The sequence below is a fragment of the Anguilla anguilla genome, chromosome 4, assembly GCF_013347855.1.
Source record: "Anguilla anguilla isolate fAngAng1 chromosome 4, fAngAng1.pri, whole genome shotgun sequence".
NCBI classification, from domain to species: Eukaryota; Metazoa; Chordata; class Actinopteri; order Anguilliformes; family Anguillidae; genus Anguilla; species Anguilla anguilla.
The window spans coordinates 18390564-18416240 of NC_049204.1; the positions used below are offsets into that span (position 1 = coordinate 18390564).

General features: G+C 42.8%; 1 protein-coding gene across 16 annotated transcripts in view; it reads right to left on the bottom strand.

Moving 5' to 3' along the window:
- The window catches only part of ptprma (protein tyrosine phosphatase receptor type Ma), a 206478-nt gene extending 186814 nt beyond the window's left edge, over positions 1 to 19664 (bottom strand). For 12 of the 16 annotated variants that reach the window (XM_035415359.1, XM_035415353.1, XM_035415358.1 and 9 more), the window contains exon 1: positions 19371 to 19664. In XM_035415359.1, the coding sequence (XP_035271250.1) occupies positions 19371 to 19443 (73 nt within the window). In that variant the 5' untranslated portion in view covers positions 19444 to 19664. The remainder of the gene's footprint in view (positions 1 to 19370) is intronic. The other 4 variants (XM_035415360.1, XM_035415357.1, XM_035415354.1 and 1 more) reach the window with 1 other exon arrangement.
- Between the last annotated feature and the right edge of the window lie 6013 nt (positions 19665 to 25677).

Here is a 25677-nt window from a genome sequence, read left to right on the forward strand (position 1 = left end):
AGCTATGAGGCGCTGCGTTCATTATGCTATCATGCCGAGTAATTTCTGGGCACATGGCTGGTATGAGAATAATATGCAAATAGTGTAGCCCCCCCCCCCCCCCACACATATCCTCATTCTTCAGGCATAAGTTTGGCAGGCTGTATCCTGCTGGAGCTGCCAGGGACCGGGGCGGGGGTTGGTGGGGGGGGGGGTGATGGTCACATGACAGCCTCACTGTTAACAGCCTCACTCTGAGGGACAGAGAGGAGAGGGGAGGCTTTCTCTGAAGGCCGGCTGACATTTCGCTGATACTTGTGCGGGGGAGATTAAAGAGCGGGGAGGGCTGCTCGCCGGCTGCTCGGCGGGCCGGCGTTAGACCCGCCGCTCCCTCCGCGGGTCCCCGCGTGGGCCGGCTGCCGCAGAAAACCCCCGGCTGGCCACCAGCAGATAAGCCGGACGGACACCGGCCCGCCATTCAAATAACAAACGATGGTTTATTCATTCGCATTCGCTCGCTTCTCATATTGGGATGCAGTGCAATGCCGCCACAGTAATAAAAAGATTAATATTACAAATCCCACTAATGTCTTATGTGAGGAGTCAGCGTATTCACGTGGTTCAGCCCCTGTGTCTGAAGTCAAATATTTGACAAGGAACTGCTTTTACTGCATACAGCAGTTCTTGTTCTTTTCAGATAAAAGTTCACCAACCAGAAGCAAACCCTATTATTTGTCTGCATAACATTTTTTAGGCAAAGCAGATGACTGTGAACTCCCTGCTGGGAAACTGAACAAGCCTTCTCAGCACATCCAAGCAGAAGTTGTCTACAAAAAAGAGAAGAACTTTGCTTGTTTGTTATGTTTCAGGTTCGCAGAGGACAAAATACTGATAGCAAAAATAAAAGTCGTGACCTTGATGGCGTGATTTTACGGTGCCACGTTCGGACATGCGTTCAGCGGCGACTGGAACACACAGAGACGTGCGTAGTCAAACCCTGCCGTGCCTGTGTTTATAAAAAATTCAGCATACCGAGTTCGCAAAACAGAAGTTAAGACTTGACGGTTAATATTTCATTGCATTTTGATTCTTGTTCCCATGCTTATGCATGTCAAGTCTTTTCATTCTCCGCTTGTTGGATCGGGAAATGCCGTTTTGGTGGCTCGGGGGTGTGCGGTGAGGTGCAGTTTGGGGGGGGGGTATTACCATGCGGGAGCGTAGGCCTGGCCTGACCCCCCCCCCGCCACCACGTCCTGTCAGCGGGCTCCGGCCTGTCATCGGCGAGGGCAAGCGCGCGGGGAAAGTGACGCGGCGGCCAGGAGGCGGGGAGATAGAAATGTCAGGGGCGCGTGGAGGCTGGTAAATGGCAGCGCGAGGCGGGCGGAGGCATCTGCCTGCCCGTGTGCTCCGTGTCTCCCCCGATCTGTCACCACGCCGGGGAAACGGCACTTCTGCAGGGACTGCAGAGTCCTCAGGCACCGGCATGCATCACACGCACACACGCGCACGGGCACACACACACACACACACACACATCACACGCACACACACGCATGGGCACACACACACACACACATCACACGCACACACACGCATCACACACACACACGCATCTCACACACATATGCTCGCACACACACACACACCTCACACACACACACACACTCGCACACGCAGACCCACACACACACACACAGAAACGCAGACACACACACACACACACACACACACAGAGACACACACGCGCACACACAAGCAGACATGAGCAGACACACACACACACAAACATAGACACACACACACAGACATAGACACACAGTCACACACACACACACACACAGACACACACGAGCAGACACACAGACACACACACACACACGGACACACACACAGGCACGCAGACACACACAGCCCCGGGGCCATGGCATGCCTATCCGAGGCCTGTCAGCTCGTGAGCTGTGCCACAGTTACTGCTGGGGTCAGAACACCAGTAGAGAAGAGGCCCTCAGCCAAACATGAGATGTCAGAAATGACAGCCCATGTAAGATGTGCATTCCCCTCAGTTTACAGGCTCTGGCTATCCACCCTGCCTGCATCACGGATCTTGGACACCTATCCATATTAATACCTATGAGAAATTCCCATAGCTGAAAAGAGGTTGTGTATATCAATCCTTTTAACAGCCTATAAAAGTCAGGTGTGCTTCTAAAAAAAGGGTGCTTTTTAAAGACTAATGCTGTGCATTCCCAAAAATTTGATATCCAAATATTCCATGACGGCCATTATTGAATATTCAAACCAACATTTTTCCGCTCCACACACAGGAGTTCCTTCTGTGTAATTGACGACTTGGTACAATGCAATCTGAATTAACTTGTGCTTTCAAGCTGGAAACTTTACAGTATCAAGCGATCATTGATTATTTTATCTAGGCCGACCTTAAACATCGAGGGCACATGAGTAAATAATAAAACGTCAATACTGTTTGAAATAATTGATTCGTTCTCTCTCTTTTTTAATATTTAAATAATCAGACGTTTTCCCATCCCTAACAAATGGGTGGTCATAATCCAGAGCGAGAGCGCTTTAAGACTTAAGACTTATGAGGCTGGAACTGTTGTTCTCATTATTCTGGGTGCAAAACTGCCAAAAATGAAGAGCATTAAGTCGCCACTCTCGGTGGCATTAGATACTCCCCCCCCCATTGGCTCCAGCTTTGTCCTCACTGTGCAGAAAGTAACAATTACAGGCTGATTCACATGAGTACACTGCGTGGTGGTAATTTGGGGCTCTTAAGGAAATTCTGGTTTGGAAAAAAAAAAAAAACATTCTTTTTACAAAATTTTGGATAGTTTATTTTTAATTTAACACTTCCTTAAAATGCATTTATTTTCTAATACACATAACTAAGGTTAAGGAAGATGAGGTACCTTGTGTGCTTGAGAGAGAAAATATAGCCGCAAGCAGCAATTAATGGGGTCCAGTCTTTTGTGCTTAAATGCAACATATCACTGCGTAACCCATTGTGTTGATGTTGGATATCAACCCTGGACACCCCTTTGGCCTGAAAACGTTCTTTGAACTTCTGTTGCATTATGCATGTGTTTGCTCAGACACACCAAGCAACACTATCATAACAGTGTTTTGAAAAAATTGCTGGAAAATTATTGAAATTATTAAAATTAAATGAACTTGCGAACTGTACCAAAATTATCAGAGAACAGCAAAGTCCCAGAAGCAAATAATCAACAAAGGCATAATGTTTCTGTACAAGCTTCTGGGTCATGAGTTACATGAAGTGTGTTTTCTTGCTTTAAGACAAGCACAGTATTATCAGCCACTGCAAACCTGAAAGGGCATCCAAAACTTCTTTAAATATCCAAAATACCCATCATCGCCAACAAAAACTAGGCCCCAAATCAATGATACGGTGTGACACCAAAAACTTCAACATACACGCATAGATTTAAAGCATGCAATTAATAGCAGAGGCACATTTGTATATAAAAAAGCCCCAAACATTTAGCATTACTTCTCATGTTTAAAAAATGCCTCTTCTTTGTTTTTTGCATTGTTCTCAAGCAAGGTTTTGGCACGGCAAGCCCATCTTGAAATGTACACAGACCGCTCCGATACCAGGGATGGGCTTGGGACAACGTGCCTGCTGACCTCAAACTGAGACCTGCGGTGGAAGTGGGACAGCCGTCTTTACCAATCATCTTCTGCCCAGGGGGCTCAGATTAAGATATATCATAAATTGCAAAGAATCAAGGTAGAATTAGATTGTAATGTCAGCTCTTCCCGTAAGAGGATCAGCCTGTGCGGGCCGCCATTGTGGCAGCTCAGTCGCATGTGTCTTAGAGGAGATAAGAGGTGAGCGCTCGCGAGGAGTCTGCGGTTAGTCTTAATCTCCAAATGAGGTGGGGGGGGGGGACCCTTTAAGAATATTTATGATAAACTTAAATCTTGCCTGGCTTCTTAGACTGATTAGACCAGAATTTCTGAAATTGCTTTCCGTGATACTCTTATAATGCTCAAGCAACCGGACTGAATCTTAAGGCCCTAATCCTGACCTGCTTTGTGCGAGTCTTATTCCATATCCAGAGGATGAAGAATTGCTCCTCATGAATAGCAAAACACAATTATTAAAAGGAAGCATTTTCATCCACCAACTGTCCCTTGATGTACCCACCCCACAATCCCCTTGTGAACCCTACAGTTGTAGAACTTACATTCTCAGGGTGACGATTTCGAATGCTTCAATCATAGAGGGAGAAAAAGGCATTTTTACGATTGCGTTCAGGTAATCTAGCCTTTTTCTGGACTGGTGTTCTGCAAGCATCAGCTAAGAGTTTTTTTATTTAATAAAAGTGCTGCCATTAATTCTGGCTCACAGAGGAAAGCCTGGCTGGCTTTCTGTTACATAGCTTTATTATACAGGTTCGCAGGAATCCCTAGTGGGGGAGGGGAGTCGGGAGGAGGGGGGGGGGGGGGGGGTGAAACGTCTGATTTCCAGCCTTTCCTTACCACAAAAATCTCAGCGGAGGCGACTACTAGTGCTACAGGCTCTGACCGGGAGACTAAACGCTCCCTGAAACCTACAGCTGACTTGAACACCGGAGAGGGCCGATCGATAGAGAAATAAATGAACTGCTATAATTGACTTCATTGCCTTCATTCATTATTAAAGCCCATTGACAAGATAAACCAAATTAGTGGGGTCAGCTTAAATAACTTAAAGCCCTGGTACAGCTTCTGTGGCAAATCTTAATGTAGTCGTTTACAGCAGCCCGGGAGTTTGCACACAATATGATCATTTTCTAATAGCTGGTCTTTATTTGCAAGTTTTCCATAGTTATTTTTCCCCATGCACACTTTGCCAGTCAAACTAACTTATCTTTCAAGCATGTTCGGTTGAATAATCCATTCTGGAACTCTTTAGAAGTATTCTCTGGCAAGTCTTAATCAAAACAAAATAAGATTCAGTGAAACTCGGTTGTCATCTTTTAGTGCTTCAGTATATAGTCACTAAATCTACCAGCGTTGGCCCAGTTTTTTTCCCAAGGTTACTTTCCTACACTCCATGGAAATAAGGTCATGTAGCACAAAATTTACAGAGCATCATAAAGCAAACTGTTGAACATTTCAGATGTAAGCCTAATAGAGGGTGTGAGCGCTATGAGAGTGCGGTGATTCACACAAGAATGTTTGGAAGGGGGGAGGGGCTGGGGGAGGTCAGCCATCGAGACCTTCTGTCTCAAAGTTTGGCTCAGTGAACCCTCTGTGCAATTCAGTATAAAAGGACACAGAAACCCGAAAAAGTTAATAAATAAAGCTATGGAATACTACTTTGCTATATTTGGCATTTTTCCCCCAACTTTGAGCACCACTGACTGACACCAAGTGAACTGGAGGAAATGGCAAAGGGTGTACCAAATGTATACTGTGCCCACACCGGGTTACGCTGTGGCATGCTGGAACTGCGAACAGCCTTAGAACAATCCAGAAAAAACTGTACCAGTTTTTTTTCCCCTTCTCATTTTCTTGTGTCCTATTGTGTTTATGCGAGATCATGGGCATGACATGATCTCTGCGGCTTCTTGTCAGCCATGTTGTTTCTCTTGGATGGGCTCCTAGGCGGCATTACAGCCTGGGGGGGGGAAGAGTGATCTCACCGGCCGAGCGGGAAAAACGGCACGCCGCGGTTTCATCGCCACTTCCCGCGCATTCGGAAAATGTGATGGAAGGAGAGATGGCACATCCAACGCGACGCAACCCCACTGCCCGAGGACTCGTCGAGCAGACGTGCGGTGCTCGTCAGAAACCGCCCGTGCCTTAAAACCGGCTATGTATACCGTTCGCGGATTTCAATGCGACTTGACTGGATTTGGCACTCTCTGCTGTGTCTGACTATGCTTCTACAGTGCTACAAAATGGATTTTAAAGCTTTGCTAGAAGTATTCGGAGGGTGTGTGGGTGTTGGGGGCTGGTGTGGGGTGGGAGGTGGGGGTCTTGTGGCCACGGGGCCCCTGACCCTCCGAAATTTGCACCAAGTGCTAAAAACAGCACGCTGTGGAAGGCCCGTGCAATCGCCCTGACCTACCCCACCCCCCTTCCCCACCACCTCTCCGCCTCCCCCGACTTCACCTCCGCCTCCACCTCCACCCCAACCCCCCTGCCCTGCACTGCGCTGCCCCCCCCCCCCCTCCCCCCACCGCAAAAGGTCAGGGCTGACACCTCCGCTTCCCTGACGGAGACACAAAAGAGCCCGGCCCCGGATCGCCCCTTTGTCGGGAGGAGCGATATTCCCCGCGCTCGGCGGCGAGAAGGTCAGCGCTAGCCTCCAGCAGGTGAGCGGCAGCCGCGGAACGCTTCTGCCTGTTCAGATGCATTCTTAAAGGTCTCATCCCTGATGGATGAATTGAGAATCCGCTTCGTATCATTGGGTATGCCGCAAACAATGTCACACAGCCGCGGTCCCTGTGTGACCACCTTGGGCCTAGAAGGCTATAGGAGGAGGATGGGGGGGGGGGGGGGGGGGTATTCAAAGAAAAGGTCTAAATCTTCTTTCCTCCAAAAAAAAAAAACAAAAAAAAAAACAAACCCAATTGCTGGAAGGTTAAAAATATCTAAAGACTGCACAGAAGCGCAGAGTCTGAGGCTATAAGCCTAAAAGAGGCAAAAAAAGGCCTGTGTTGAGAGATAAAGTTATTTATTCCTCTGTTTGTGAGTTCAGTCGGAGAACGCAAGCCACAGGAGGAAAAAAGAAAGAAAAAAAAACGTCTTCATGAGATTAGCGGTCCCCAATGGATCACTTATTTCCTGTGTCAGATTGCAAATACGCATGCACCTTAACAGGTCTTCATGAGAAAGAACATTTCATTGTTCCTGACAACGCATTGTGATTTTAAAACTTCCCGAGCTTCTTTATACAGATAGAGAAATCGTTTTAAAATTGAAACGGATTTAAACTGAACTTGCAGAGGGAAATATACATGTACTGTAACACCCCCTGATGGCTATCAAACCAATCAGATTTACATGATTACAAAGGACACAGATAAATAACTGTGCTACCATAAATGAGAAAAATATAACTAAATGTGAAAACCGCTGACAGACAAGCAACAATGAAACCACGTTTCCACACAGAAAGCATAAAAAACCAAATTACTTTGAGTTAATAGTGTCAGAACTGTCCATATATAGAGGCACAGACTTAATAAAAGAATAATGGCCTATAACGGAAAGTGAACTTGACAGAAAGTTCCTTTCCCTGTGGCAAAACAGAGGGAGTAAAAGGAGGGCTGTCACTGTCAAGAACCAGGCTTAGCATGCCTCCCCTTGCAATTTAAATGCCAGACGAGACTGCAGGGTTGGAGACTTGGATTTGGTTCGCGATTTGGCTAAGGAGGTGCAGCTCCAGCAAAGGCTGGCACCGCCGTGCTGATCTCGACAAACGACCAGGACCGAGTAACGCGCTCCGGCAAGGGCGCGTGGAGTCGTCGTCTCCTGCCACTCCGGTGACAGCCCCTCTCAGATCCGACGCCGCCGCGTCGGCAATTAGCGCCTGGCACAGTTTCATTAAGGCGTCAGCTTTCCGTCCTCTCAGCCTCCGGCAGACCCGCAGATAACAGGCCATCGAGCTGGGGGTCTGTCCGTCGAATGGCACGGAGCGAGGTTTCGCGCTCCAGCACGGGATCTCCTCGTGAGAGGAGACGGCTCAAGATGCATCGGCACAGAGCAATGAGATGTTCCGTCTGGTCTGTTATTTCAAATAAGACAATTCATATCCATCCCAGTCAAGACTTCTAGAAAACATGGTCCCCATACCTTAAAGAGGGTTTACCATTGAAATAAAACGGAGAATTACTTGGTTGCAATGGGCAGCGAGATATTGGGTCGAATGTATTGTGCTGTTCTCCACTTAGTCTCACCTTTTACACGCACAAATTTTGGCTTTGACCATGTTAACATTTTCTTAACATTCAATGCTCAGCCTCCAACTGGAATGAGCAAGTTCTAATGCTATTCAGAATATCAATTGTCAAAAAAAAACGAAAGACTTCAAGCCCTTCTCTGGGCTAACCCTCAACAAGAGCCTAAGGATCTCACCCCAAGCCTGAAATTGGTACAAAAATCCGAAACGCAGGGGAACGGCATGTTTTGGGTCTTATGATAGTCAGGTGAAAGAGAAACCAGGAGTCTGCAGCCTTTCACTACCACACAGGAGCTTAAGAATAGGATTTGGATCAGGCATAAAGAAAAAAAAAAAAAGTGTTTTGATTCTTCTTCGCCTTGCTGAAGCGAGAAGAAAGGATTAGGCAGGAAACCGCATTTGGCCCCTAAATCCAAGCAACACAGAGGGTCCCTTCCCGAGTCCACCAGTACCTACTCTTTACCCTCTGATAAGAGTTTAAGAGTGGCACCTTACAGGGAAAAGTATCACCTCGGACCTCACCTGGGTGCAACAGCAAGGGGATGGGGGAGTCCACGTACGAGGTGCCAAACATTTCCAAGAGGGTTCTGTTGTGGTTGTTGGGAGGAAGATGTGCTGTGCTGAAAACCGGTGAGACGGGTGAAGGATGGGCAATTCGAGGGGGGGGGGGGCACCCTTAAATATTTGTCATGTCCCCGCATCCAAGCCTTCGGCAGCTCCTGAATAATTTATTCGCCGGTGCGCGCTCGGCTCCCCGAGCCCCGATGGGGAGTGCGATCATGACTTCTACTGTTTGATGTTGCTTCTCCTCCAGTGAATAAAGAGGCTATAAAGCAGCCCGTGGCCTGAGTCTGCTGTCGCAGTCCTATTAGCCGTAAAGACCTCCCTATTCAGCCCTGCTAAGTAAATCCTCCAAAGAGCCCAGGGACTGTTCATGCTTGAAAGCAACTGTTAAGAATTTGACAACAACCAAACTGTTCCAATTTAATCCATCTCCCTAGGTGAGAAGAATTATAGGTAAACATATGCCTTCATTATTTGCTTTGCTGCATCTCAATACTCCAGACCAACACAATATTGCCAGCCAAGGATTACAGGCAATCACCTCTGGATTTCTCAGCACTTGCTCTGCAGAATGGAGAAAGGAAAAAAGAAAAAAAAAAAAACTTAGAATGACTGCTGTTCTGGTTAACAGGGTGGGAACTATAAATTCTCCATTTGCCAATGTTTGAAATTGTTCTAAGTCAACCTTTGAAATTAGATGAGCAGGAGGTTTGCATGAAAAGCTCTTTTCTTGGCCATGGATACAGGACCTGGGGGGTGGGGGCGCGAGCAACGAAGTAGAATGAGAAAAGATAATGACCCCTGTTTTATGCGCTTTGCGCCGAGTTGATGAAATGCGCCGACCCCCGGAGTGGAGAGATAATTACCCCGAGCCGGGTGCCTTAATGGGGGACCGCGCGCTGACTGCTGGGGTGTCTCGCCGCTCCGCTAAAGATCGCCGATGCAGGCAGCCGCGCGGGCCGCCCCGTACCGGGTCTCCCGAGAGACGGTCGGCGGTGTCGCCGCGCGGCCAGGCTCCTCCGCAGGCGGACGGGTCGGAGGGCGGGCCTCCCGAGCTCGGTCGCGGGGGATTGGCTGTGGAGCAGGGGGCGGCCCAGGGAATGGACAAGGTCAGTAATGACAGGCGGCATTCTTTTAGGCGGAGGGCTCGGGGGTTCCTCCTGGGTCTGTCCCTGTTAGTGCAACGCCAGTGGCCAACCCCGGGGCAGCGACACTCCAACAGGCGGCGTGCCTGCCTCTGAAAGCAGGTCCTAAAGCACGCTAGTACTGCAAGAGGCAAGACCGAAAACACCTGCCGTTCCCAACCTCACTACGAGCAGCAGTCGCTTCATATTTACATATTTATATGTTACAATACATGACAAAATCCAACCTTCTGCCTTTACTGGGAATAAAACCTAAACATTAAGCATATTTTAATAAATACACAGGGCACAAGTTGGTTAAAAATAACATTTGGTGAAGACAAAATTTTTTTTTTAAATCAGCACAGACTCTAGATGCACCATACAGTATATTTTGTACAAATCTAAAGTGAAAGGGATATGGCCAATTAAAGTTAGACTGGATTTGACGTTTTTCATCTTCTTGGGGTTATTTCATGGTTGTGACACTCAGCACAGAGATATAGAGTTGGCGGCTGCTCTGGTTTTTTTATAATGGCGGCAGCGGTCTTCAGTTGGAGAAATCTGCTGAACGGGGGGAAACGATGCTCCCTCAGCTTGGATGAGCCTGCCATCAATTCGCACATTTCGGGCAATGAAAACCCAGCGCCGCGGAGGAGCCGGGGAGCGTGGGACGCCCACAGCTCTGAGCGCACCTCCGTCCGTGGGCTGTAAGCGCTGTGTGCTACCGACGAGCGCTGCCTGTTCCTCGACTCTTTCCCAGAACGGGATAGAAATTCGGGCTCCGGCAGAAGAACTGGCACGGTCATAAAAATCAATGACCGTTAGGAACTTGGACGGCAGCCCTGGCCTGCTGCTCGTGTGGCGGCTGAGAGGCTTTTCCACTCTGTGAGGCTGCTCAGCCATTGTGGAGACAGTGTGTGTACACAAGCCAGGCCAGTGCTCTCCACTAGAAGTAAACGCTCAACTGATACTCACATTAGGCCGTGTTTAATTGGACCCATTTCATGCATGTTAAATTGGCCTAAAACCTGTGTACTGATGACCATTCGAGAAACTAAAAAAAAAAAAAAAAAGAGAGAACTATTATGGGTAGCCTACTAATAATGCCATAAATTCCTGGAATATTACTCTCTGGAAAACGCTGTCCTTTGTGACGCATGTCACAAACTGCAGTCATGTAAGCTTCAATGGTATGCCAAAAATACCTGACAAATATAAGAAGTTCTCAGGGAATGGTAAGCCCCAGTTTTTGGTCATCGTTTAACAACTCATTTGTCCTTAAAAGGCCCAACTGCTCTAACTTCAAGCATACTTTTAACCTCGCTTAACATTGCGCAACCCACAGGAGACTTTTCGGACGTTTCTCGCAACCTCCCCCAATGCTTTCCCATGCAAACGGTGCAGCGGACATACAGCACACCATCAATCAGCAGCTGATGAAAGATGGAGGGCAAAGAAATTTCAGCCTCAGGGTCCTCCATAAATACAACTACAGAAAGAAAGGCCAGGATGGAGACAATGACCCAAATAAAGCCAAGTACAAACACACCCGTTCAAACTCTCACACACACGCATGAACGCGCACGCACGCACGCCTAGGCTAGACCAGTCATCTCATCTGAGGTAAGACTGGAGTTTGCAGTACAAGCGGACTTCTTTTTTTGTTTCAGATTCATTTAAACCAGGGAAGCAGTCCTTAGAATGTCTCAGACTGAGTTAAGAGCTGGGAATGTTTTGATCATTGCAAGACATGAATTCTGGCATAAACAGTCTTTTTTGAAGAAAAGGACAGACTTTTGTTTAAGAGGCTACATCAGAAAATATAAACACCAATTTACAAAGTTCAATTTTAACAGCTTTAAAAAATATTTTTTCTGCAATAAAAATACTAAATAATGGAAGCAATGGCTATAATTTCTTCCTTATTTTCTTCCCTCAGAGTTACCAACAGCATTCTCAAATCGAGAGACTAATAACTTGGGCGCCCTGTAAATCCTTTAACATGTGGCCACGTCTGATTACATGGCATACCCTTAGCTTCAAAGCTGTATCATTTTTCCTGGGGTTATTGTTTTGCGTTTGTCTCGTCTTAATACGGGCTTAGAATGCAAGTGTCCTGACTGCTACGCAGCTGCAGGATTAGGCCCAAGCCCCTTACGTGCTACTAAGACAACATTATTTAATACTGAGGGCTGATGACCCCCTTATCTGCTAATCCCTTTAAGATTGTACTTGCGCATTCAGCACCTCTTACCTCACAACGGTGAGCCTGAGGTTCCACCCACCACCTCTACCCGCTACACCAGTACCTGATTTAAAGGTGCCTACGGTTTCTACCGACTCAGCCGTTATCTGAAGAAACGCCTAGCCTGTCATTAAGACAGGATTAAATGCATCATGAACAGCGGTGCGCCTTTCTGCTGTTGGCGGTAGTATTTTCATTGTTCTGGGAAGGTCATTATTCTCCGTTCAAAGACCTTTTCGTGCGGCCTCAGCCCGCGCTGAAAAATTATTTGTGGGAGGGGAGAGCACGTTCAATGAGAGTAGCAGCGCTGGCAGAGCGGAGAGAGCGGAGTCATTGATTTAAATGCGCTACAGGCCCTTGCTAAACTCCCCGTCTCTGATGAACACGGTCCAAGCCACAGCGTGCGTGACAAAGAGGTTATTCAAACTACCGCGGCGCTGCCAAAACGAAGACATAAAGTTACTTCTATTGAAACAACATCCAGCCAAAAAAAAAAAAAAGAACAGTCCTCGCACCGAGTCAGCAGAGCACACACAAGCTCTTTTGCGTTTCCCCACACTGTTCCTATTAGCGAGAGAAGGGGCCCAGGAGAGCTGACAGTTTCAATGTGGCCACCCACCGATGTGACAATTAATACCGTTAAATCTTCCCTCCCCAGTAAGTCACACCCTCCCGTGGGCTAACGGGCCTGTTCAAAGTGCATAAGCCTCAAAACGCCACACACAGCCAAAAAAAACCTGCTGTTGGTTAGCGGTTGCATGATTTATCCAGGCAAAGAAATTTGAAATGCACTACCAGGAAGCTAGGATGCAGATGCATATCAGCAAAGGGAACCGAAAAAAACTAGCTTACTGCTAGAGAACTACACCTAAATGAATGCTGGCCAATATTTAGCGCAACTGAGCGTTTACTCGGAAAATAACATCCAGGAAGGGACCTTTTGTTCAAATCAGTTAAAGGAAGCACTTTCAATCAACAGACCAATTGTACACTTGATGGCTGTAATCGGCGGCCATGTGCATTTTACCCAGATGTTGTTTTGGTGACATGGAAGGGAGCAGGGAAAGGGTGAAGTCGCTGAGGACAGGCGACGGTCGACCAAGCGAGTCGAAGGTTTCAATAGGAACAATGAGCTGCTGAATCAATCACTCAGCGCTGCTCACTCTGCCTTCCACACGCATCTCACAAATCAACGCCCTCGAATAAAACGACTAATAAAGATTGATTCAAAAACACTCCTTCCGCCTTGCTACTCGATATCAATGGCGAGAGTAAAATAAGCGTGGTGAATAATTAGAAAATCATAAAAAACAAATTGGCACTCCGCGTGGCTTTCGTTCTGGATAAATATTTATGCCCTCTCCATTTAGTGCAGACATAAATAAATCATGGCGATTAATGTTAGGTATCAATGCTCAACAACTATAAAAATGTAACCCCCCTCCTCCCCTCCTGAAAAAAAGCATTACTCCTTGGGTTTTGCTGCTCACATGGGACTCACAGCAGCCATCTGACTATGCTGATATGAGCACTAAATCAGCAGGGCTGGGAAATTTAATTCTTTAAAATGAATCGGTACACTCAAGTCAGTACATCAAAATGAATCGAACTTTCAAGTTTGAGTCGTCTGAGTTACTTTCTCAGACTTCACTGTTAAAAAACAAACAACAAAAAAAAAACACAATCGCATTGTGCGTGGCTCAAGCTCGACTCACTGACTTGCTGCTCGTACCAGGACGTTGGTCCCCGAGACAATGAAACAAACTTGAAAGGCTATCGGCGGTGAGGAGGTCCCGGCTCTGCGGAGATGCAACACCTGTGCAACTGTGCCATCGGAACATGCTCTCTCGAAAGCATGAGGACAAATTATTTCAGGAAATGCATCACCGCATAAAAAGTTAGCCAGCTGGTCTTGTGGAATGCCAATTTCCAATAAATTACTTGGTATGTAAATATATAGGCTATGTAGCCAACATTTGTAAGCATAACCCAATAAAGTCCCAGAGGGGTTTCGCATTTTTATTTTATTTTCCTATTTATACATTTAATTATTCTTTTTTTTATTTGTATTATTGTTTTTCTTGACTGATTTCTCATTAGTTGATCTTGCCAAGGGCTATCTTTATTATATTTTCAACTCTGATTCGATCTATATTTTATATTCATATATTTCTATTCCGCTTGACTTGTTGTTGTTGACAAGACTTTTGCAGTGAAAGTCCTACATCATTTAATTGTCTAATATCAATTGCAAATAAATCTAATTTAATTGCTATAATCTTCTTTGTATTATATAATTAAGGACAAGGCTTTTTCTAAGGAGAATCAAAATAATTGCCTGCTAGACTGCCTCCATTGGGTTTTGTAGAGAAATGGGCCACATGCTAATCTATGTTTTACCAAATGATGGGAACATACCCTCATAGCACTGTTTAAAAAGTTATCATCAACGTTTTCATTAACGGCACTGTAAACATCCCTGTGGCATTATTTTTCAAAAACCTAAACACTTCTTTGGCGGAACATAGTGAAAGGTCTTGTCATTATGTTGATATGAGTGTAGAGTATAGGGGGGATGTGAACTAGTCAGGGCAGCATGTGGACCTATAGGTACAACGAGGGGGAGGGGGGTTCAGCTCATTTGAAGTACCGAATCAGTTCAGCAGTCCAAATTTTGTTTCAGTATGTAAAATTTACGGTTCGGCTTGTACAGAGTTGAAAAACAAATTGTTCAAAAAGATTCACTCGTACAATTTGGAACAACACTATAAATCAAACTATAAATAAAGCCTTTGATGTTTTCTTCGCAGCGAGAGGGCACACTGAAGAGAGACAGGCCTATGTCCTGCATGTGTGTGTGCGCGAGGGCGAAGGGATCATTTTTAATCATGAGGTCATAATGCACTTTTTACTTTTACTTTGCCGGCAAGGCAAACAAATATCTCTACCTGCAATCAAGGCAATCAGATAAGAGAAAGCCAGCACAAATGAGCCAAAGAGGCCCTTGTGCATTAATGACCAAATCGGGGAGTGCTAATGCCCCAGTTTGTATAGATACGTTCTGACAGTAATGGAGAGATTGCCCGGTGGCGATACGTACGGAGGAGGGCAAGCAGAGCATCTCCACCTGCCTTCGGATCTCCTGCCAAGAACAGGGCACCAGGAGAACTAAATAAAGCCACTGGAAGTTTCCTTCGGTTGGTGATGCAGGGAACGCTCATTTCCATGCTACAGGCCTCACTTTCCTTGCTCGCTCGGAATCAGAGCCATAATGGAGGGCTCCCGTTCTGCAGTACATGAATATCTAATAAGTTTTATGTTTTTTCCCTTCTTAAAACTGTGATGAGATCACGCTGGAAATTACTGGACCATGGCTACCACTTGCTCTTCATTAGACATCCTCATGCCAGGATGGGTGATTCATTAGTGTTTTTACTCCTCCCTCCTCACTTGAGAGAGAGCCTTGTTTAATTAGAGCGGCGCTGTTTACTCAGCATCTTTTACGGAGTCACATCTAATGGCTAATTATGATCCAACTGCAATTACCAGACAGCTTCAGATCAGTCATGCTCAAAATTAACAGTTGAGCTATTATATTCCTTCGGTTGTTTACATAAAACATATTAGCCAATCCTGCAAATCAACAAAAATGGCTGCTCTGCAGGGGCTGCAAGGGATGCTGGGAGATGCAGACAGTCGGATGCCATGACAGCGACGTGAAAGTTCACAGGACTCTGCCGAAGAAACAAACTCCATGACGCTAACAGGACTTATGCACCAGATCGTCAGTAAAGTTTGCCAACATGCTGACTTTGGACCAAGTATCCTGGAATCCACCCCAACTTATCCCAGTACCCACACACAAAATGTCCTTTCCAATAGGAAATGACAAAGACACAGTACACTTGGCAGGAAAGAGTCGGGTGGGAGACAAATCCATTTTTCAATTTCATGGAGCATACTTGTTTCAGCCCAACTGAACACATGACAGCAGCATGAAGGCAAGATAATAAATCTGTAGGTCCATCTATTAAAGCACATTTAAGATAACGAAAAAACAAAACAATCTCATACCAGAAATTAGAAAACAAAATCATTCTGGACACCTTCTGACATCTTGCTTTTATTTTCAGTCATACCAGTTTCCTTTTGTTGATCCACCACTCACCCCAACCCTTATAATGGAGAGCCATTTCATTTCATTCTCCAAAGATTGAACCCAATGAAGATTTTACCCTTCAAACCATTCTGTGTGGGAACCAGTATTAGGAGTCTGTCATGAAGCATTCAGTCCTTTGCGTTGAAGAGAAAAACATTTCAAAAGTTGTCAGATCTCATATAAATGACTGTTTCATTTATTTTTTCTTTTTTTTTAAATCAATGTACTAAGCACTGGACATCTTGAAGCACACCAACAACAAACAATATATTGTAGCATTACTCTACCAAAACCAAAAGAACAATTCATAACATCAACAAAAAATATTACCGTCTGTACTACCCCCTCTGCTTTCTCGGTCAAGATACCAACATCTCCACAAGGCCAATTTTGCTGAAATCGAATATAATGATAGGCCCAAGTTAGTAGGCCATGGAGGTTGCACCAAAGCCACCTGTTAGATTTCACTTCTCTTCAAAAACTGGGTCAAACTGGCGGTGTTCCACCGAGATACTCAAGTTCAACCCAAATCTGACAGCTGCCTTGAGCCTTCTCAAGCTCCCCTCCTGCATACCTGTATACTATCGACCATCCACGGGGATGAGCTAAAAAGATCCACAGGAGTCAGTACCAAAGATACATATTTATAAACACTGCGGGGTAATTGGTAGGCTTGCTACATTTATCGATGGCTTGAGCGTTGTTGGGAATTAAAAAGCACCAGTCTTTAATAAATCTTTCTTAAACTGGCTGCCAGCATTAAAAATACACTAACAGGCAGTGCTGACAAGCAGCTGAGATCTGGAGGAACTGTTCACCATTTGAAGAAAAACAATGAACTGCAGCCTCTGCTTAATTATTCCAAGTAATTATTTTTTAATTAAATTAAAAGGCACACAAATTGCATTTATTATTAAAATTCCAGTTCAAACACTTTCATACTGATTGGCAAGCAAACAACTCGACTGTGTACATTCCATGTACAATGAGTATTCGTTCACAAATATATGATTGCGATGTCCAATATCAGACGTGACCAAAAAACTTATCTGCAACAAATCCCCAACCTTTTATCATGTAAATTCTGTTGTATACAAGCATGAGCGTACGATGCTGCCACCATCAGGCCTGAACATAACAGACTGCAAAGCGGGGATAGGTCAAAGCTGTGTAACTAAAAGCTAGGAGACTGATAAAACATATCTGTCAAATATGTCGCTCGTGTTTTCCCGTCGAAAATGTTCAGTTTCCATGAGTTTTTTAAACGGACAAAACTTAAAGGTTTGGACTTTTGTGCAAAATATTGAAATAATATGCAAGCGCGTTAAGAAAGATCGGCCTGCATCTGTGTATGAGGGTGGCACAAAAACGGAGTATGTAGTGACTAATGTGGTTTAAACGCAGGAAGAGTCGAGTAAACTGCGCTTTACAAATAACTTTTCCTGAAGTAATGAGAAATGTCATGTTTATACCGTCACCTTTTACAATACAGCATCCTATTATAGAATTCCTGTAACTAGATCGCTTTCGATGTACACATTCGCCACAGGCAGAACATTTATTTTTCGTGCGATTATTGATTTACATACTGATATTGATTCACTATACATAAGCAATCCATTGTCCAAACAAAAGCGGCCCCTTTTAAGCCGCCTATGGAATTACACAGTTTAAATCACCTCAGGCGAGTGTAAACGGCTTTGTCACAGCAATCGCATGTGTCTCACTGAGGTGCCTCTAATGCTAACGAGGAAACACCTGTATTGTCCTCAGCGCAATACAATCGACACACAGCTCTGCTGGTGGAGAAGTCAATGATGCTGTCAATGCGAATTTGCTTCAATATCATATACAGCCATGAACAATTAGCATATAAAACATAATATACATATTGTTATTATATAAATGCGTTATATCCAACATAAACGGAAGTCACACTTTAAGAGAAGGTTATAAAGACTTGTTTCATTAAATTGATATAAAGTGAAAAGATAAAGTGTGTGATGTAAACTTGAAAAGTAGTAGTAGCCTACATTCTGTTCGCGTTAGATTTATCTCAAAATTGTACTTGCATGTTCAATCAGAGCACAACATGGCAAACAAATCAAACATGTTGTCCGGCAAATTATACTCAAGGATAAAATTACATTCATTCTAACAGACGACGTGCTAAAAATGAAAACTACTTAAGTCATTAGGGTACACAATTATATGTATTTCTGCATGCGTTATCCAAATGCATCCTCTAAAAAAATATGGTACACTATAAAGTTAGAGATCATAAGATATTTTAATTGCTTATTGCTTCCCAGTTTTCAGAGCCAAACCCAACCATTAAAACATTTCCCTAAAAACTACTTGCTGAAAAGATTACCATAAAACTTTAGCTCGTGAAGTGTCAATGCTCGTTCAATGTCAGAATCTAAGTTCATTGAAACATGACTCTATTAGAAATAAACCAGCACTCAACTTCGGCACGTTGCCAGGATGATGTCGAGCACTTGAATATGAAACATTACATTTCGTTACATTTTTCAAAAGAACGCATTGCGTTGGAAAAGTAAACCGAAACACATCTGAATTTCTTTTTCTTTTTTTAGACGAACGGGTATAAATAGACCCGAATTCCATTTAAAGTAACAACGGCTCTGTTTGATGAGATTACGCCCCGGCGTAATTCGGCTGGACATTTCAAACAAATCGTGACAACTTTTACGCAAAACTAGTGTTGATAATCATTGGAATGTAGAAGTAAACAGATTCGATACGTGTTCCGTTTCTTAACGTACATATACAGTTTAAGAACTGACCAGAAGTTCTACCGACTTCATGAAATGAGTGGAAAACGGGGCGTAGTATAGGAAGCGCTACAAACGTTTCCCTTCTAAAACTACAAAAAGGGAAAATAGGTTCAATTGTGGTGGCTATTCATGGACATGAAGGGGATAGTACTGGAATCTTACAATTATATACTCAACGTTGAAAACCACGATGTAGCAAACCCTATAGCCAACTAGACTGTTGCATTTGTTAAAGTGGACTCCGCTGGGCTGAGCAAATTAAAAAGTTAAAATTTCGCTGGGCTTGCGCACGTACCCAGAGAGCAACACTTTCACAATACCAATCCATTTCAAGGAATGCCACAGAGTTGATCAAACAATGAAAAGTTGACTTGCTGGCTACATCATAAGAAAGGCAGTACGCAGACAAACTTGATCGAGCGCGTAAGAAAAACCTTCAACCCACAAATACGCAACGTGTCGACATACAATCCCTTAAATAGGAACCCAGAACGTGAATTAGTTCCATTGTAAACCATTTTTATCATGTATTAAGCATTTGGGGGGGAAATCTTACCTTTAAATACTTGTCCTCTAACTGAGACCAACAAACTGACCGCAGCAAAGAAACAAGTTATAACTCTATCCATTGCGCGTGTTGCGAACGTTACCCCCTGCTCCAGGGATCAGACGGACAGAATTCTTCCTTTGTAACAACTGCAAATATTCCTATTTTTACAGATAAGTACCAGATACTTGAAACGTTTTCTCACTGTCTTCCCTACTTAGTTGTGTATCTTTCTAGCGGTTCCACTCCCGTACTGCCTAACAGACTGCCAGCCAGGAGGGGCGTGACGTCACTAAGTATGTAGAGAGCCTGTGTTCTCCAGCAGAGGGGGTATTATGCGCTGCGTGTCGGCATTTAGAGTCGGGGCGAGTTCACAACTGACTTAATGCCCCCTCCTCTTTGTGCTTTGTCTGGATTGTATTTAATTATTATTAATCATGTCATTTTCTTATAGTTTGGCAATTTGAGGACGGGGAATAAGTGGGCTTTTTATTTTACTTTTAAACGAGACGATAATGAAAAAACTCTGCGTTTTATATATTCTGTTCCAAATGAGAGTGAATTTAACCGGACTTTTTTTAATGTCGATGAGAAACAGCTATACGAAGCTTTAAGTAAGGTCAGTACCCGTGATCAGACCTCATGTTTACGCAACTCTGGATCGACCAACATTTGGGATGTCGCAGATTCAAGAGGACGTGGGGATAACGCAAATACTGATTACCTAGTAAGCAATTCGTTTATAAAGTTCTAAAAATTTCATCCCTGTTGACATTCCTTCTGTTTTACAATACGTGTTATTTCACTAACTCCGAAATAAACGCGAAAAGCTTTTGCTGAACGCGGTGAGCGCAGAGCCATATCTAATCATTGTATGCCATATCGTCCATATAGGGAACTGTTATAGCCGTAGTTGAGTGTAGCCGAAGCAGGTGTTAAAAGGTTATGTGAAATACTGATTAGCTACCGCAGTCACGTGTAATAAAATGAAACCACACGACTGAAGTGACGGGTAATGTGATGAGCTTTCGTCGTGAAAACGACACAGAAATTTACAATGTACAGTTGTTTTTTCTCCTTTGGGAATCCGCCGTTTACACGCGGCGGTGACAGATCGTACGCTATGTAAATTATGCCACACGTTCCTGCGGTAGCCTACACGACAGGATTGCAAGTCAGGTCTCAGTGCCTGTGAAAACTGGTCAAAGCTGAAAGCAATTTACTTGTTTTAGGTCCTCAAGCGCCATATAATGAGGGTTTTGTCCCACCTTCCCAGGTGCTCTTAATTTATTAAATTAATAGCCTAATTTCATTTAAGAGCTGTCGTGGGCTTTCAAATAACGCTGACTGAAAAAATGGTTTCGATCCGAAATTATTTTTCTATTTGAGAATGTATTCAGTGTTTTGTGGTTTACAGCATTTCCAAAATAGATATGGTACTGGTGTGACGCCAGTCTGTCGAACCCCTGTAAAATTGTTCCTGATTTTATCCTTACACATAGCCTACTGGAGACGTATTTTGTAGATTGGTCTCCACTTACCAGAAGTAATATAGCATTGGTCCTGCTCTTGCCGCCGATGCAGCCCTTCTCGTTGTAATTAAAACGTATGCTAATATTACATTTTAATGTAATGACAGAATTATAACTGGCAATGCACATTAAAAAAATGTTTAGTTATTTAATAAGTTTACTTCAAGAACAAATATCAGATCTACTTAATAGATATCCACGAGGAAGCATTTTGCAGAACAGGGTAGTGTTTTCTACACACTAGGGCCGTGTCCAAAATGGCTTATTTGCCTACTATTGAGTATACAAGTTGTATTATTTGCTTTGGTTCCTGTATAATACTGACTAGGGGCTTTCCCTACAAGCCAAGACTTCCAGTTTGAATGTGACTCCATTGCATCAGTCAAGCAGATGGAGTACATTTTTAATACTATCGTGGTTGATTATACACCTGACAATTTCACCAATGCATTGATGTATGTATTGACCATTGTAACACATCTACACATACAAGTTGAACTGATTGCATTTAGTATAATCGCTGCATGAGTTCAAAATTGCTTGCATATCTGGGGTTTAAGCTCATGGGCATTTGGGGTCATTGCTATTATGCTTTGAATTAATGCAATTGTGAGTAGGTTGAGTGTAGGGTGATGTCTTTTCCTGAACATGTGACTTGCAAAGTATTTAGTATTTCAGTCCTTGTCCTCATGGTGTCACTGTAGGCGTGCTATTAACAGTAATCAGTGGTAAACCATCAATGGAACGCGACCAATTCTGCAATTAAGAACCATTTTAAGAGATTTTTAGTGCAGAGGTGCTGGGCCATGTCTGAATCAGCACGCTTGCCTACTATTGAGTTTACAGGTTATATACAACTTGTATACTCACTAGGAGGCGAGTGGGCTGATTCAGATTTGGTCCTGGTCTCTGAACCAAGGGTTCTTGTTTGAAAGGGGATGAAGATGTTTGTTTTGGCACAGCATTTAAACAGTTGATTCAACTGATCAAGATATTAAATGACAACCATGATTCGTTCATTGCTTGAGTCAGGTGTCACAGTGCTTGAAGCAGAGGTCACAGTGCTAGGCTAGAAAGCCTGCACCCACATCAGCCCATTTCAGATATGATTGGACATGCCTCTGGTAACTGAATAATTGATTGCCATGATTAGGCTGATTAAATGTGTATATTCCTTAACAAGTGCCCTCAGTAGGTCCTATATTGACCCCTTTGTGTTGGAGGATAGAAAAGCAGGTTTTTTAAAAAAAAAAGGAAAAACACATGGCCATGCCCATGAGAAATGTACAGTACATCTTATAGTTTTGTTTACTCTTCAGTCTTCTATTACCGTTGGTCTGTGACTATATGATGCAGTGCACACGTCATTGCCAACAGAGGATCTCCTAAACATGATTTTGTTCATAATTTTTACGAGAAAAAAATTAAACATTTTGCAGTAAGAAAATAAGCAACTAATAGCAACTAATACGTTTTATCTTGTTATACCTTGAAATGAAAAGCATAGTCAATAAATGACATGTATGTTTCTCACACTTTACTCTGATTCGGGTGTGGTTATGTATCGTGTGCTTTAGAAAACCATGTATTCAATACGTAGTGGCTGTTACGGATACACACTAAGGGTGGTGTCACAAGTGATTTCATTTGAGTTAGTTGTCCAAGATTGCCATAGCACTCATAAACAAGTGGGTTGTACTAACTTAGATGTCTTTACCTATTTTATATAGATGAATGTCTATAGCTTTACCAATTATATATAGAATGTCATTCTATATGGAAATAAAGATGTAAATTGTGAACGATGTAAAAATAAAAAATAAAAAAACACCCTTGTACAAGCAGCTGACAGAGGTATTTATGTCTCAAATTATTTTCTCTAAAAAAACATTTGCACAATATTTGCAGCACCATAGTGGTTATGGTAGTTTAAGGCTTGCGACTGTGGTTTTTCTGGGGGACTTATTGCATATCACAATTGCCAAAAACCAAATGTTAATACATTTTTAGATCTATAATAGGAAACCCTTAAAGATCAGAGGGTCAAGTTATAAGTATAGGACATCAACCATCCGAGGGTACCACTGTGGTTTTGAGAATATAAACATGGCATGTTAGTAATTGGACAAGCGGCCGTCTATAAAGATCTTGAATGCTTGGTAGGACTGTAAGTGTTTTGATGTAGAAAATGAACATCTAGTTCCTTCATACTTTCTGCAATGACTATTACACTGTTTCTATGTAAAGCCTTTAAAGATTGTATATAAAGACCAAGAGAAGTAGCTTTTAATGTGAAGTCAGCACATGTATTACTCTTCAATCTCATCTGACCAGTTTTGAATAGTATGAAATATTATGCTTTCATATGATTCGGTATTATGGTTTTTAATTAGAAAACCTTTGTTAAAATAGAAAAATTTAGATAATATAGGTCCTCAAGTTATTCGGCTCTTACCACACAAATCATATCTTTCCTCAATCTGTTCTGTAGTCTAATTTGTCTATCCTTTTGATTAATAACCTTTATTATATTCTCATTGAAAAGGGAATTGTACTGGAATAAAGTGCCTGAGAAGTTACAGAGCTTCTACTTCTGTTCTGTTAAAAATATTTGAATGACTTACACTATTAAACTAAAAATAAAAGAAATCTTTGAACCATGGGAATTGTTATGATCATTGTCTTCCAGTGAAATACACTCAATGTGGACTGGAATGCCACAATGTTAAGGAAATTAGAAAAATATCATCTGTCTCAGGGTGTCTATAAACCACAGTATTATTGCTGCTAAATCAATAACATAAAGAAAATGAAACTGGAATTCAAATTAAAAAACAATGAAACTATTCAGTATTAGAACGTGATATATAGGATGTGCATGGAATTTGCATATTAAGGTTTCTGATTACAGGATTTTGTTGTATTAGCATATTACCCTCTAAAGATTGCAGATTGCTATTTTGGAAGAAAAAAAGATTGGACTATCTCATCAAGTGGATCCAATCAAAATCTTACCATTTTTTCATAAACTTGTATTACCATAGGAAATTTAAGTTTGATGAAAAATGGTTGTAATCTTATCCCTGAATAATTATTAAGGAGCCTGGTGAAAATCATGGACATGGCACAGAATAAAAACCTCTACAGATCTACAGGAAACTCTGACATCCTCTAGTAACAGTTATAATTTACTTAAATAACATACTTACCTTAACATATTACTTGTGAAGTATTTCTGCATCGTGAAACAACTGCCATATAAATATAGTTATTATCATATTAATTTAGAAACCCTGGCCGGGTGAGACACACTCTGCCTCTGATTGGACGAGACCAGTTGTGTCCCATCACTACAACTTGAAGTCGCGATTGGCTGATGGCATAGCTAAGAACAAGGGTCCAGCATGCCCCATTGTTTAAAAAAAAATACATATACCCATCTGATGACATAAAAAATGCACACGCACTTCCTGAAAGTTCTCTGCGGACCTGTTTTAATGTTGTCATATTTCAGATTAATTGAGGATTTGTTCAGTCTATCTTTTTATCAGGGCAGTCTCATATGTGGATTCACTTCTGCAATTCTGTAGTTACCTTTTCAGGCTCAATATTCTAACACAATATTTACTCTGTTGAACAAACTACCGCTTCCACAGGAAAGAGGAAGTGAGTGGAAGGAAAATATGTGACCAGTGATGTTAAAGCCCTGGGATATGTACATCCTGTCTGTCAATAATGTGCGCACCCATTTTAGTAGTGCACCAGATGTTTGTGTGGGCACGAGAGAGATAGAAAGGCTTTTGAGTCTTTGTTAATAATTGAATTTGGGTTTTTTTTGTCTCTCTCTGTCAGATTTACTTCCCAGTTTGTGGTCGATTGCTGCTTAAGGCTTTGCAGAGGGTAAATGGGTGCCTAAGCATGTCTATTTACATTGGATGAATAAACTGAGAAAGCAGTTTTGCTCCCACTTCTGTCTCAGTCTGTTTGGTTTTGTTCTTCCCCCTTTATCCCAGGGAAGGACAGGTTGATCCTGTGTGCCTGGGTATGTCTTGTGTATAGTCATTCATCTTCAACAACCAATTTATTTAGCACCAGTAGTTTGGTGTATATATCTGATCTTTCTTTTTTTGAGATTTTAAGTAACCTGCTCACAAAGAAATGCAGTTTGGAAGCATTGGAAATCAGTAAAGCCAACTTTTCCATTCAAAACTGCATTGTACTGTATGAAACATTTAAAAAAATCGTAAAGATATATCGTCCAACAACACTCTGTTACTGGACTATAAACTGGCCCTAATGCTGAATATTCTCATCATTAACTCAGTGAAAATCTATCCAGAGTGTTCCCCAATGCTTATAAAACCTCTCCTGTCAGCTGGGTATATGATGTCTTTTTTACAGTTAAAATTAATATAATATTATACATCATGATATTAATATCAATAATGAACACTATTCATCACTATGCATCACAATTAAGTAACATACTGAATTTTTTTGACGTGTGTATTCTGGCGATTTAGACTTATGGCACTTCTTAATTTACTCCAATATAACTGATTATGACATGCAATCCTCGTACATATATACATGATAGTAACACATGGCCTACATATATTACCCCATCAGAGTGACTTCTGGAGTCTGTGGGTTATTTCCATTCTTTGTATTCTTAGGTATTTTTCATGACTGACTGTGATACACTTGAATGCCCTCGACTGCATAAGCACTACATCACCTCACAACTCATGTGGGTGCGTGGACACAGGTGCGGTCATTTAGTA